Source organism: Sitophilus oryzae, unplaced genomic scaffold, assembly GCF_002938485.1.
Source record: "Sitophilus oryzae breed Bouriz unplaced genomic scaffold, Soryzae_2.0 scaffold_1111_pilon_pilon, whole genome shotgun sequence".
Classification (NCBI taxonomy): Eukaryota; Metazoa; Arthropoda; class Insecta; order Coleoptera; family Curculionidae; genus Sitophilus; species Sitophilus oryzae.
Window position 1 is genome coordinate 1901414 of NW_022145740.1, and position 16133 is coordinate 1917546.

Sequence of the window (16133 nt, forward strand, 5' to 3'; positions counted from 1 at the left end):
GCCACATAGGTATAGACAATTTTTACCCTAGCTGTGTGTCCCATATTTAGTTTCATAAATAGTAAGCATATTGATGATAAGAAAACCGCATACTTGTAATAAAACCAATGTATAAATAATGTGTTTAAAATAATTCGACTAAATATATTTTTACCTGTTAACCTATAAAGACAATATACTACAAATATACTTACTGTGTTAGTAGCGAAAAAGTACCAAAAGCTTTGTCACTGGCTGTGTTAGTTGAGATTAGTGGACAGAGATAAGTTAGTTGCACAGGTGCGACCTATAATTTCCTGGGAAAAACGTCTGAAGAAAAGTGGTTAAGTGTGTATGTAACCGACACCACTAACTACCACCTTACCAGCTTACCACCTTTTTTATAATTATTAACTAGCGTTTTTGTTCAGTAAATCTATCTACATAAATGGTACTTTATTACTTTTTTTAAACTTTTCATAATATGGTTAAGGTAAGTTTAATGAAGAAGTGATTAGTTACTTTTTATTTATCAAATTCTTCTTTTTTCTATATGTATAGACAGATATTTATTTGTTTTATTCACCTATTTATGCTTTGTTCGAATTGTTCTACACAATTGAAAAATTATTATTCAAATATCTGTTAAAATTGAAGAGTATGAAACAAGTATAATGAGAAATGAAGTTAATATTAAACTTAAAAGAACTTCGAAATATATATTTTCTTCCGTTTATTAAATGTTGCTTTAGTTTTACCAACAGAAAATTATCTGCAAAATTTTTTGTCCATCCAATCCCTGATACCTCTTCTATTAATTAATTTTATTTATCTCAACTTGGTTGTTATACTTACTTCGACTTTCGTCTGTTTGTGTCTTTGTGAAATTTTATCTTGGTGTTTTAAATCTTTAAGTCGCACGAATAAAATAGATTAATTATAAATTAAATAAAATTTTCTAATTTACTAATATTCAGCTTAAAGTATAATGAAACAATTAAGAATATTATAATCAGTTGAAAACTTTTGTATCTCCAGACCCGTATTAGTTATTTTAGTCAGATCTGTAAAATCGTTTCGCTTAACTCTGATACAGGGTGAGTCTTAAATAAGTGCAACTGTTTTCAGGACTGATAGATCTCGATAAAAGAAACATATTTTCTCTTTACCATTTTTCAAATAAGTCCAAAATAAACGAGTTATTGATTTTGAAAATGTCAAAAAAAATTTTTTGTTATTTAAATTTTGAGAACCACTGGATTTTTTCTGTTTTTTGTTCTTGTAAATTTAATCCATTACCTATGTTGCCATAATATGAAGAAATTATGTTTTTTAACTAAAAACTAAAAAAAATCAATTTTTTTTTCAAAAAATTCGAAATTTAAAAAAAATCAATCATAATCGTGTTTCTGGGGTCAAAATATACTACCCCTAAAAATAGTTTTATTTAAGACGGACCCTGTGTAGTAGATAGCATTATAAACAATAATAATACACAATTGCAGTTTTTACTAATTATTATAAACATAATCTTGTCTAAACACGCTTTAGAAAAAAAAATATTTAGCCTACTAATAACGTAATATAAATATAATATTACGTTTTAGTAGTCTGAATATGTTTATGTAGGTTTAATGTTAAATAACTTAACGGGTAAAACGGCATTGTATGCCTTTATATTAGTTACAACATTTAAAAATGATCAATAAGCACGTTTAATTAAAGTATAAAATCATAAATTTTATTTTCAAGAAGATAATTATATCAAAACATGAACATATCTATCATTGATAAAACTACTCTATAAAAATTTATCTAGACTACGTTCTACGACTAATAATAGTAATATAAAAATAAATAGAAAATAAATCTAATAAAATATAAATGACAACGATAAAACATATATACTGAATAATCAAAATAAAAAAAACTACTGAAGGGCAGTCTTTCGTTACTAAATAATTAATCTAGTATTCAGCTACTTGTTTATAATTAATAACAATCAAATTTAGTGGTGGCTAGTGATATTTTGTGTGGGGTAAATGTGTTTGCTGCTATGAAGCCTACCGAGTTCTTCCCTTTATTTATTAAAATATGACAAGCAATCCACAACCCAACTCTCCGAACAGTTCAACCCGCCGTATAAAAGTGTTTGATAATAACAAAAACCGTTATGCTCTTATTTTTGGCGCCCAACGTGGGGATCTATTATCATTGATCTATTTGTCAAAATACCTTTAGTATATGTGCAGTACCTTCGATGATTAAAAATTAAACATGGACATTTTAAATACACCCCATTTATTGTTTATTTTTTAAATTTGTAAATTCTAAATTCTACAAGTACTAATCATATTTTATGTATAATATGTTTATAAAAGTTTATTTGGTTATGATTTATATTACTGTGACTGTACGATCCTGAAGATTGTTATAATCAATTATAATCCTTAACTATTTCAAATGTATACCTATGACCCAATTGTACGTCATAAAAGTCATGTAAAATAAACTCACCGGCAAAAAAAACGGCCACTAAAAACTAGTCCCAATTTCAAAGTTGGATTTCTCGCGAACCAATCATTAGATTTTGATGATTTTTTTTAATTGTAAATTAATTCCTTCTTAACGAATGCTACGTCAGAAATTTTTATTCCGAATTTATTTTGAGCATATACAGGGCACATCAAGAAGACAAAGTTTTTGCCCGAACTTTGTAACACCCTGTAGGGTGCAGCAGCTGTAGTAGCTATTGCTAAATCAAATCACATTGTAGTCTCATCTTTTGTGAGCATTTTGTTTATTTAATTACATTATCTTTGTTTGTATTGGAGATACTCTGCTTTAAAACGAACGTCTCGGAAAAATGCTTCGCAGGCAGAAAGTTTTATGTATAAGTAATCAAGGCGACGCGACATAGGCGAAAACGGATTTATGAGTATTTGCAATATGACAACTACGGTTGTAACTTAAAAAATGCCATTTATTTGACGGATGTTGCTGGTATTGTGGCTTTAATTGAGGATGGCCGAAGTCAATGTAATGAGTCCGATACCCTGGGTATATCTCGAACAACAGTGCTTGGAATCGGAATATGGAAACGGGAAATTTCACCAGGCGATTGGGTTCCGGAAGAAAACGGAAGACAAATGCAATTGACGACCGCTTTATTGTCCTGAATACTTTACGAAATCGTAGAATTACAGCGTTTCAGAATCAATATCTGATGCTACAAGCCGTGCGTAGAACTCAAGTTAGTGAGAGAACAATCCGTCGAAGACTAAAAGACAACAGCTTGTCTCCAAGGATAGAGGCCTGCCACAGGATCCCAGCTACTTCCAAGACATCGTCGAACACGTCTCCAGTTAGCGCGTTACATATGAATTGGGATATTGAGCAATGGACTAAAGCTTTTTTCGAGGCGTTTGTTTTAAAGCAGCGTATCTCCAATACAAACAGAGATAATGTTGTGATTAAAAAAATAAAATGGTCAGAAAAGATGAGGCTATAATCTGATTTGATTTAGCAATAGCTACTAGAGCTGCTGCACCCTACAGGGTGCTCCAAAGTTCTGGCAAAAAACTTCGTCTTATTGTTGTGACCTGTATATGCTCAAAATAAATTCGGAATAAAAATTTCTGACGTAGCGTGCGTTAAGAAGGAATTAATTTACAAATAAAAAAAATCATCAAAATCTAATCAATGATGGGCAAGAAATCCAACTTTGAAATTGGGACTAGTTTTTAGTGGCCGGATTTTTTTGCCGGTGAGTGTATATTAGGAATTAAAGTCATACTTTTTATGGTGAACCAAAACCAGCCACCACTAAATGAAATAAAATTCACATAAGGTACAGAAAGTCTACAATAATAATAATAAAATTAACACCAGCTGAAACCTGATAATATATCTACTTCAAAATCAACCAAATATTTTAGTATTCTCTAACTAGGTAATAAATTTAAAAAAAATTAAATCAAAAATCAACCTAATCAATGATAATAATGGTTAATAATCTCACGGAGGAACTGATTAACGACAAGACTCACGTGCTTGCTGTCAAAGTTCAACGCTTCCTCCTCTTTACAGCCCAGACTTTTCATATATTTGAGATAAGTGGTGGTGATAGGCATGGAATAATCGATGTTCCCAGGCAAATGGACCAGTTTGTCTCTGTCTTGTTCAATGCATTTCACCGGTGACCAGAGTTTCGGGGTGGGTTCTTTGGTAAGGGATTTCTTTGATCTGCACTGTAATAAAATAATATAAATTTTGTAAAAAAAGCAATATTAAACATATACCGTGTGGTTCATCGGAACACGCGACATAGGAAATCCCATATTAATTTTAAAAAGGTCAAATATCTCCCCAGATAATTTTATGCAAAATTTGTATTAGACTTTTTTGAAAGGCGTTAAAGTTGTACTTTTCTGTAGAATTTCGTTTCATTTGGAATAGTCATTTAAAAGTTATTTGCAAAAATCTACCGTCAAATTAGTAAAATTTATAATACGGTCCAGAGCGCTGCAATTAAAATACCAGCAAAAACGTGATTGTGTCATTGTCAAATTCGATGTGACATTTTATTTACAAAAATTTGAAGGTAGTAGAGTTATTTCGTATAAAATAATTATGAATTTCGCAACTTCTGAAAAAGTTACGATGGTTAAACGGCATTTTGCTGGAAATAGTGTTCCCGTTTCGATAAGTTCGCAGATTTTTATTTGGAATAGGCATTCCAAATAAAAAGAAATTCTAGACGACAGTACAACTTTAACGCCTCTTCAAAAAAGTCTAATACAATTTTTACATAAAATCATCTGGGGAGATAATATTAGACCTTTTCATAATTTACATGGGATTTCCTATGTCCCGCCTTCCGATGCACCATACATTATAAGAGAGAGATCTATGATACATCTAGAGTAAATTGTGTAGTATTTATCTGTGTTCTTTTATGACACATTTTTATTAAAATACTAGTTGAAGCCTGGCGCATCCGCCACGACGCGACATCAGGAAAAAAAATACTTTTTAAAAACTTAATGTTAAAATGGAAAACAAAGTCCAAACCACTATCAAAAAATTCTTTATTCGTGACCGGTTTCGGCAATTCTAGCCATCATCAGACCTTTTTCAAACCAGAAATATATGTAAGTCAAACGAACAGCTGGTTTGAAAAAGGTCTGATGATGGCTGGAATTGCCGAAACCGGTCACGAATAAAGAATTTTTTGATAGTGGTTTGGACTGTGTTTTCCATTTTAACATTAAGTTTTTACCATGGGCCACCACTTTGTGAGAATGAACTAACTTTATAACTGTTTATTTTTTTTTAATTAAATAAAAACCAAAAAATCCGGCGACGACAGTTTTTAGAAGAGCCAATTAGCTATCTGTTAAAAAAACAACTTTCTAGAGCAAGTCGTTACTTCAGTAGAGACGACACAGATAAACATTAGCATTTTATATATGTAGACTAGTTGATGTCTGATCTCTCCAAGTCTAATTAGAAGACTTGGAAAGATATACAAGGTGACAATTTGAAAACGAACAGTATTTAATATTGCCTCTACAGATGATAGTATGAAAATTTGGTGAAACACGTCAATTTACATATCAAGGGGGACAAATTTTGAGGCATTTGTTGTCGTGTTACTTTCAACCCCTTGACCCCCAGGGCACCTACCCCCAAAATTTTAAATAGCAACCCCTATTTTTGTATTTCTTATAGAATTCTGCATAAACTGCATTATTTTTTGAGAATTTTATAAGGAACACAAAAATGGTAAAAGAAATAGTGGTTGCCATTTAAAATTTTAGGGGTAGATGCCCTGGGGGTCAAAAAGTTGAAAGTAAAAAGTAACACGACAACAAATGCCTCAAAAATTGTCCCCCTTGATATGTAATTATCGCCAAATTGTATATTTCGCCAAATTTTCATACTATCATCGGTAGAGGTAATATTAAATACTGTTCGTTTTCAAATTGTCACCCTATATATATCATGGGTATGATACCATGTTCTACCATGAATGTGTGTATGCCCTACCAGACTAGGGGATAAATTAAACAAACACTTACTTTCGGTATTCCACGCTGTCTCATTCCATCTCCATTCCTCACTTCCTTTTTCTCTTCTACCTTCTCCACCTCCTCCCTCAGCTCGAGCCTATTCTCCATAGGCATCTCGCAAGATGACCCATCGGATGTGGGAGTATGTGTCTGGATAACGATGGGTGAAGTAGGACTAGGGCTGGGCGTGGGCAAAATGGCCACCGTGGGCGAGACAGATCGAGGACGCTTTTGGCATTCCACGCAGCCGAGGAGGAACCTGGTAACAGCTTCGCGGGGCAGAAAAGCGTAAGTTTCCGTTATCTGGAAAAAAGAATGCCGTTATATTATAGTTAATATACCATAATAATATGGTATTTCATTAAATTACCTATAGGTATCATTAAAACACCATCAGTATAACTAAAATGTACAATTCTAATGATTATTACAACATTGTTGATAATTACTAATATAATGTTGCTTTGTAACAGATATACGGGGTGAGTTTCCTACGATGTTCTCTATGGGTATCTCGGAAACTACTGAAGATAGAGAGTCGGTTAAATGGGAAAAGAATTGCAGTTTTGTGGAGTCATAAATATGCGCCTTTCAGATTTTTAAAATAGTTCATGGCTTACTAGATATTTCGAAAAAAACAAATTTTGGCTATTTTTAAAATTGTTCCTAATTTCATTATAATCTATTTTAGACAAAAAGTTTTCAGATAAAAGTTGTAGATTATCACATCCATAATGAGTTTATGTTCTCCAATTTTTTCTAAAGCCTGCCATTTTTGACATATGACACAAACATATGTTTTTTTAAATGGAAACCATAGTTGGCCATTATAGTTGGCCATGGCCTTATAAAAAGCGCCATTTTTTAAGCTTTTCAGCGATATAAGCTATAATATGCATTTTTCACAAAACTTACTGAGTTACAGCCAATTTTTATCTTTCTTGACTAATTTCACTTAGTTAGCCATGGAAACAAGTGCAATCGTCGTTGCTCTCACAAATGTGAAGCTGTCACATCCAAACTTTGTAAATTAAAATAAACAAAAATTGTAAATATGAATTTTTCAAATGAAGAAAAGCGTATAGGATTATTGGTTTAACTTTTCTTGTCCATACAATTTCGAGGATACGTTGACTGGTGGACGTTACTTACGTTCTTTTTAGAGAAGGGTTTTCAAGACATGTTAGGAAAGTTAAATTTAGATACTCGCGCATTAATAGAGTCCCCCCCCCCACAATGATAGAAATGTTATAAATTATTTATATCTTATGGCCGATTTTTTGAAACTTTTCTAAAATAACTGAAAGTGTATGTAGTGATACTATTTTTTTAAGTTTTTATTTGTGTAATGTAAATTGTAAAGAGCCGTTCAATAATATATTTTGTCTTTTTATAAGTTATAAATCATAACAAAATAAGAACACTATGCCAACTAAGAGAAATTAGTCAAGAAAGATAAGAATTGGCTATAACTCAGTAACTTTTGAAAATAAATTTTTGTAATTTTTGTTTATTTTAATTTACAAAATTTGGATGTGACGATTTGAGTTTTACATTTCTGAGAGCAACGACGATTGAACTTGTTTCCATGGCTCACTAAGTGAAATTAGTCAAGAAAGATAAGAATTGGCTATAACTCTAAAAGCATATTATAGCTTATATCGCTGAAAAGCTTAAAAAATGGCGCTTTTTATGAAGCCATGGCCAACTATGGTTTCCATTTAAAAAAACATATATTTGTGTCATATGTCAAAAATGGAAAAATGACAGGCTTTAGAATTTTTTTATATTAAATTAAATATATTTAACCCTCTTTAGGTCGATGGACGCTAAATCGACCACTTCAATTTAACCAACTAATAAATTGGCCGAATTGGCGCGAAAAACATGTGAAAAAGTGGTTGATTATTCGACCAGTAAATTTTGGTGATATTGAGTTCGCTGTGTGTCATATTATAGGTAATAATTGACGTCTAACCATTTTCTAATTTCAACGATAAAAATTTTCGTACGATAAAAATTTAAAAATATAAAAACAAAATAGAAAACAAATTTCTTGCAGTATAGGTATATAATAAAATTATATAAAGATTCTTGCCACTTAACTGCTTATATAGAAATTTAATTCTACGCTATGTTTGTCAAAATGTGGATCAACCTGCTCTCACTACCGGTTTCGTAGCCCTACTCGATCATTAGGTGAGCTTGGGCAGATCCACAAAATGACAACCACAGCGCAAAGATAGTTAATTCCGACTTGTCGAAAAGTTTCGGTTAGATATTAAGTCCCGAACGGGAGATAGCGGCCTGCGTGCAATGGTAGTACTTTCGTACCACCGGGGCGCAACTATCGATAGTAAAAAGATGGTAAAAGGCTTTTTTTTTCAGGCAAGCCAACTTATAAAATAGAAAACAAATTTCTTGCAGTATAGGTATATAATAAAATTATATAAGGATTCTTGCCACTTAACTGCTTATATAGAAATTTAATTCTACGCTATGTTTGTCATAATGTGGATCAACCTGCTCTCACTACCGGTTTCGGAGCCCTACTCCATCATCAGGTGAGCTTGGGCAGATCCACAAAATGACAACCACAGCGCAGAGATAGTTAATTCCGACTTGTCGAAAAGTGTCGGTTAGATATTAAGTCCCGAACAGGAGATAGCGGCCTGCGTGCAATGGTAGTGCTTACTCGGATGATATTTTCTAAAATCGTTAACATATCCTGAATATTTTCGACCATTTCTCATAGGATGCGAGTTTCCCTCCAACAAACAAAATTTAATTTACTTGATGTGGGCATATTTTTGAGTAGAGAGCTAACAGAGATAATCAAAATGAACTTAAGCTTCATTCAGAACCTCGAAATCAGTGGAATAAATGAGTAGTTTCAATTAGCCGTAGAAGTTTGATCACCTAATTTTATTGCAAGCATTCAGGACGTCATAATTAGTGGTAGTAATTTTCAGTCAGTGGAAAAAGTTAACAAACTTTTGACTTTTCCACTAATTATACTTCAAAATTTGCGCGGAATGTCATTTTGGCCTTTGATTATCACCCGTCAAGAAAAATTTTTGGTTAAAAATCAAAAGTTTATTGTTTTATAAGCTAAATATTATGCTTTCTCTATGGATACAACAGACTACCGCAGGCTGTTGCTAGGATATTTTATTAATTTTAATTAATTGTGTTTTTTAGACATTGTGAATGATCGTAAACTAAAAAGTATAAAGTGTAATTGAAACCAATGAAGCTTTACTCTTTTTTCTTGTTAGAGGATACATAAAGTTTATACATTATATACATTAGATCATTACATATTATCTATTTGCTATAACAGTCTCTGGTTGAAAAATCGACCACCACCCCCTCACTCTCTTATTTGTTAACTTTTTGAAAAATGTTATTAAGAAGATATTATGCTCCCTTTGTGCTAGTTTATATATTTTTGCAGTCAATTTTGATGAAACTAAAAAATAATTAGTACTGTCCTATAAAGAGCTAAAATTAAATAAGTTAAATATAATACTCACTGTCCTGTAAGTTCTTTTCTGTCCGGCATGCTTCCCAGGTTTCCCTTCCAGTTCTACATGCACGTTATAGATAATATCGAAGAAGTTTTCCACCACAGCTACTTTTCTGTATAACGGATCCCCGTTGGCAGTCTGAAATAGAAGAAAAAACACATAAATAAACAGAAACTTAGTATTTATAAAACGACATCAAAACAAGTTTGATTTAACAGATATGATCTCCAAAAATACCACTCCAAAAGTTTAATATCTCAGAATTTTAAGAATGAAAGATCCCTGCATTCGTGTTGAATCAAAAAAACAACAACAATTACTTCGGTTGACAGCTAGTGTCATTCATAGGCTTAATTCGGGTTTCTCTTATTATACTCTGTTTTTTTTCTCAGGTAAGATTTCGACAGACGATGACAGAAAAAAAGCAGATGACGTCCCATACCAATCTATTTATTTTACTATAGATTTTACTAAAAAAAGTTTCTAATAATTTTTAAGTTAACTGTGGATGGGTTTAAATATAAATCCGTCATGCGCCGTCTCTTGTTGTTTTTAACCAGCTTTATTGGTTTATTTCAAAAATGACAGATCGTATTTCAATTTTATTGGTTTGACGGAACGATGAATGACAAACGGACGCCGATGCGTATGAACTCGCCTTTAGATTTTTGACGTTTGTCAAAGTTTTGCCAAATTAGAGGTTATAATTTTGTGTCAACTCTTGTCAAATACCCTGCGTTATGCCCTGCGTTTTGGAAGATGATGCATTTTGATTCGTGTTATTACGTGTGTTTTGTGTCTTTTGAAGTCAAGTGGAGGAAAAATCGAGTGAAAATTAACTGCAGACCCAGAGCACAGTTTATGGTTAATACTCGCTGCCCAGGTAGAAAGTCTTATACACCAATAAAATTACCATCAATAAAGTTCGTATACCATCTCGTCGTAGATAAGTGCATCTCGTATATGGTAGAAGAACCGTACTAAACACATACTAAAAACTGGAGTAGCTGTAAAATATCGACATAATACGATAGGTAAATAATGGATTTTAGTACTGCAGAAAAATAATGTCAAAAGGTACTGGTTTGAAAAAATTATGATTAAAGTTAATTAATCAACCTTTAAGGTATAAAATTTGGTAAGTGTTATTATTAACAAAATAGTTTGTTTTATTTATGTTGTTTTATTTTTTCTTGCGGAATATTACAAATTTGTATTTGCACATATTATAAGTTATATTGATAAATACAATCATAAATGCGAGAAGTTTCATGAAGCTTGAAAGTAAGAAATAGTTCTTTTTTATATTTTTTTGGTATGTGGTGTCTTGTTCTGTTTGTTTTGTATTAACACATACCTACCGTTTTTTGTTAAATAAAATAACTCGATTAGATTTTTTCAGTTTTATACAGTTTTTTTCACAATATTTTGAAATTTGTCAGTCAAATTTTAAATATATCAATTTCCTGCTATGCATTCCAATTGTACCAACTTATTTCTTTGTAAAATAAAATAAACTAATTTGAAATTAAAATGACAGACACATATATCACTGTCAAAGATCTTGCCGTTGGACAAACTATACCGATTCTGAACCGTCCTAGAACTGTGATGCGTATGCGTAGAAGGAAATATGAAGACATTATTTCATTTGCGCATGCGCTGCAGAGTTCTAGGACGGTTCACGAACTCCAACAAAGCTATAAATCATTCGTCTGAAAGTTGTGTAAAAGTAAACGTTAAAAAGATATATAGTTCACATTTGTAAACGACCGGTTATTATCATCTTCACTTGAAAAAGTTGAATTTTATATGAGTGCCATGTATTATGTTTTAGAATTCTCTTAGCTGTGGTCCACGAAATTACATCAAACATTCTTCTGGAACTTAATGTGGGATTCATAACGCAACCCAGAACCGCTATTCTACTGCTTCATGTCCTTCACGAAACCTTTCCAAATAGAAACCATCCTAAAGCAGAACTCAAAAACCTGAAAGACTCCATCCAGAACCTGGAATGGGAATGGTCCAACGGTTTAAGATACTCGAAGAAATTTCTCAGAATATACCACCGAGAAAAATCAAAGATCTTTCTTGAAAAAGTAAAAACAATCTTCGGATTATCACGGGGTGTTTAACGAAAAACCTACAGAAGACGGATAGCAACGAGGCTCCGTAGATCGTCTTGCGAGACACTCGCAAGACCCGTCCACGCTTAGCAAATTTGGCATGTCTCGCGCTCGTCTCGCTCTCGTCTCTTTAGGTCTGTAAACACATTTAAGCCCAGCCTAGCTTAAAGCAATAGTAACGACAAAATTTATAAATAATCTTTTATAAAATTAACTTTTTTGTGAAAGCGTTTCGAAATTGATTCGAAATGACATTCTTTTAGGCACTAGTATCTAAAAGTGACACTTGTTTAGGCACTAGTGCCTAAAAGTAAAAAATGAAACGTTAGAAACAATGAAAATATTTATTTATTATAAATCTTAAAGGTACAATTATTTAAATTATTAAAGTGAATATAAGAGGGATCCAACTTTTTGTCTCTAAGAAAAATGCAAGTTGTTGGAGTGGGAATATGCAAATTTCTTGTACTGGCAATGCTGGTAGCTTCTGCTTCTACGTGAATTGCTTTTAATTTCTTATTTGGCGTATCTTTCTGTCCCATGATTCTTTTTGCCATTTCGGTTTTAAGTGTAATTGAATTTTCACTAGTCTAATACCACTAGAGGGCAAATTATTTCCGGAAATTTTTTCGAGCTCATGAATATTTTGAAAATTATCCCGAGTCGAAGACGAGAATACCACTAGAGGTCAAAAAATTTCCGGATTTAATTTGACCTCGTGTGGTATTCGGTAAGAAAATTCCACACCAAATTGTGTTTGAAAATCAAATAATTAAAATGTATTTTTCGATTTTTGGTCGACTTCATTATTTAGTTAATATGGCAACTAAGTGACACTCACACCAACTCACACCTAAAAACTATTTCAGTTTTGAAGCTGTCAAGCGGCACGACTTAAAAAAAAGTTTCGCTTCGGTCACGATAGCAAAGAAAATATATTCGCCAGGAGATTAATCAGTTGACACCCGCGAATACTAGGAAATCGAAGTCAAGCGTATGGAAGCAGTTTACAAACTTCTGCACAGAAAAATCGTATGATTTCGACAGAGCGGATATACTTGTGGAAGAACTGGCGCTTATTCTTGAAGACTATGGGACATGCGAAAAAAGAACTCTGAAGACTACAAGGAGAGTGTTATCAAAGTTTTATGAAACTCCACAGCCAAGCATAATAATAAAACTCAAAATTCAAAGTGCTAAATGGAAAAAAAGGTGAACAAAATAGTGTCTAAATATTATATATATTTCATTAGACATAGACATTTAATTCAGTCCATTCCAAGTCCTACATTTTCGCCATTAAGAAGAAAGGAGGTGTCCAAAGAATATAGAAAACATCTCAGCTTTGTAATTGAAATGTATCAAAATTATCATGTAAACAAATAAAAACCAGAAAAATTTCCAGTATAATTCGCTGTTGGGTGCCCACAAGGAAAAAATTTTCACTTATAATATCACAAGAGCTTAAATTATTTTCGGAAATTTTTTTGAGGGCACGAATATTTTGAAAATTATCCCGAGTCGAAAACGAGGGATAATTTTCTAAAATATTCCTGCCCGAAAAAGAAAATTTCAGGAATAATTTAAGCTTGCGTGGTATTCGGTAAGAAAATTTCACACCTAAATTGAAAAAAATATTAATCCAACATGACATTTAAAATAATTTCAATTTGTTAAGTTGGCCAAAGTATTGATGTTTTGACATATTGGCATGTTTTTACATCTCATTTTGTTTGCGATTCTGTCGATATATTACTAGTTTTAAAACGTCTTACGTAGAGTAAGAAGTGTATAGCGAAATGTCGCGATTTGGAAAAGTAAACCAACAAGTCATTAAAGAAGAAATTGAAAATATAAAACCAGATAACACCCGAAAATCAAAATCAAGTGTATGGAAACAGTTTGTTGAATTTTGTGATGAAAAGTCGTATAATATTCATGAGTGTATGAGTGTAGTACAGCTGGCTACTATACTGGAGGACTACGCATTTAATATGAAAAAGAAAAATTTTGAAGATTATAAGGAAAGTGTGGTCAAAGTGATGTGGAACTCTACTGCTAAGCAGTTGCAAGAAATTTATTACGAAAAATATAAAATAAAATTTAATCCGTTTTCTGATGTGGAATTTGTGACCGCCAGAGCTGCACGCGATGCTAAGCGCAAAATACTACAGAGAGATTCAGCAAAAAGAAAAGTGAGTGCTTCAGCCTTAACCAGTGACGAATACAAAAAAATTATTGAAATGTGGGATGAAAATACTCCAGATGGGTTGCAGCGTAAATTTTTTCACATAGTTTCACATGAGCTGGCATGGAGAGGAGGGGAAGGACATTCTGCTTGTATCCAATACTTCAAAGAAGAAACTGATAATTTCGGAAACCCAAAAGGTCGGATAGAATATAATCCAATTTTCTCTAAAACCACACAAGGTGGTTCTAAAAAACTGTCGGATAGTAAATGGTTGATTAGAAATTTCGAAAATCCACAAATGTGTCCGGTTCGCTTGTTTAGAAAGTTGATGGAAAAAAGGGGAAATCTTATTCAAACCGACAGACTATTCTTAACACCAAACCCATACTGGAATCAACCCAATTCGAAAGGATGGTACAAGAATAGCCCAGTTGGTAAGAACATTGTATCTTCATGGTTTAAATCAGCAGCTTCAGATATAGGAATTGACACTAAAAAAGTTAAAATAACCAATCATTCTGCAAGAGCAACAGCTGTTTCGAATTTGGCCAAGAAAGGAGTTGGTGAACAACAGCTCATTAAAATTACTGGACATAGTAATAGTCAGTCGATCAAACCTTACTTACAGTTGGACGCTGAACATCATCAACAGATGATTGAATCCATGAGGAGCATTTCATCAAGTACTAGCCAGTTCAATCATGATCAGAGCACAATGCAAAATAAAACAGAAAATACCCAGATTCAAACCACCAATTCAAGCCAGCCTACAAACATTTACAATAATTGTGTTTTTAATATTAATAAAACCTATAATTACTAAATGTGTTTCGTTATTATTTTGCTATATTAGTCGATATCATTAAAGATTTGGCATTGAAGATAATTCAACATGAAATAAATTCTAAAAAAATCATATAGATATATCCATCATATTTCGTTAAATAGAAAAATACCAGCTTTAGTTAAATAAAGGCGGCAGAACTATATTTTTAGAACATGGCAATTTCGAAGAAATTCATATGTAGGTATATCTAACATATTTCCTTAAATAAAAAATATTACCAACCTTAGTTACATGAAATGCTAAAACTCAAATGGGTAATATTTCAATATATAGACATTGTAGTTCATTCACATTATGATTGTAGATCTTATGTTTACCTTTTCAACTGTCAAAAAATTTCCACTAAAGTTTCGTGGCGCCTCGAAAAAATTTCCGGAAATTTTTTCAGTTACCATGGTGACTAGTCAACATTAAAGCATGTTATTGGTTGAAAAGTAGAGGTGTGAAATTTTCACTAAAATTTTTCCGTTGCCATGGTGATTTGTCAAAAAAAAAACACGTTTTGATCGGTTAAAACTTCCAGGTGTGGAATTTCAATGTAACCCTCCAGCAACCGGAAGCTTATCGCCAACCTCCATGTCGCTTTAAAACTGTTATGTCCGCTCCTGAATATGCCAGCATTGTTGAAGAGCTGCGCCGGAAACAATGACCACTGTATTCAATGGTGTTGCTGAGTCCAAGAACTTCCGCTATGTTTTTTGGCATACCTCCAATTGTATTGATTCCAACTGACAGGGTACAGCATTGATTTTTTCGATACGTCAAGAAAAATCGCTGATGTATCACATTGAGTGGTCGAAGTTTTGCATACTTACGAAATACATGTAAGAAATTGATACCATCTATTGGTCCCTCAGTAATCGTAAACACTCTTGGAAAATGAGTTTTCGTATTCGGAATCTTCACACTAATAAATGACTGACAATCTTTAATGGCATATACGGTCAAAAACTTGATTTCTTCCCTCCTACATGCTCCAAATACTCCAACGATTAAGACAACTTTAGCTAACAGGAATTCTTTGTCATCGGCTTCTTTCATAAAGCGTTCTATTTCCAGTTTTGTAAATACTTTTGATTTCTTTGCCTAATATCCGGAAGATTTTTTTTTAAATGCAATATAGTTTGTGAATTTCTACGTTTCTAGTTTGTTTATTTATCTACGTTTCTGTTCAGGTAAATCATGGTGCGGAGAGAGAGCATCGAATATTTACTGCTCAGAGTTGACGGCTTTAGGGTAGTGGATAACTTCAGGAAATAGGCTAGCAATACCTTTTCTGTGAAATTCTCAACATGTTTTTCTTTGACCCAGATTTCGAAGTTGTTGTAGGTGGTCTCGTATAAGTTTTTCGACTTCTCGGGCACTAATGTGGATAGCGCAGTT

General features: G+C 32.7%; 1 protein-coding gene across 1 annotated transcript in view; it reads right to left on the minus strand.

The window, feature by feature from the left end:
- Positions 1 to 3720: 3720 nt before the first annotated feature.
- The window catches only part of LOC115881560, a 75220-nt gene continuing 62807 nt past the window's right edge, over positions 3721 to 16133 (minus strand). Inside the window, exons 2-4 of the mRNA XM_030899104.1 lie at positions 9590 to 9721; positions 6063 to 6356; positions 3721 to 4229 (exon numbers count right to left, since the gene is read on the minus strand). Coding sequence (XP_030754964.1) covers positions 3972 to 4229; positions 6063 to 6356; positions 9590 to 9721 — 684 coding nt within the window. The 3' untranslated portion in view covers positions 3721 to 3971. The remainder of the gene's footprint in view (positions 4230 to 6062; positions 6357 to 9589; positions 9722 to 16133) is intronic.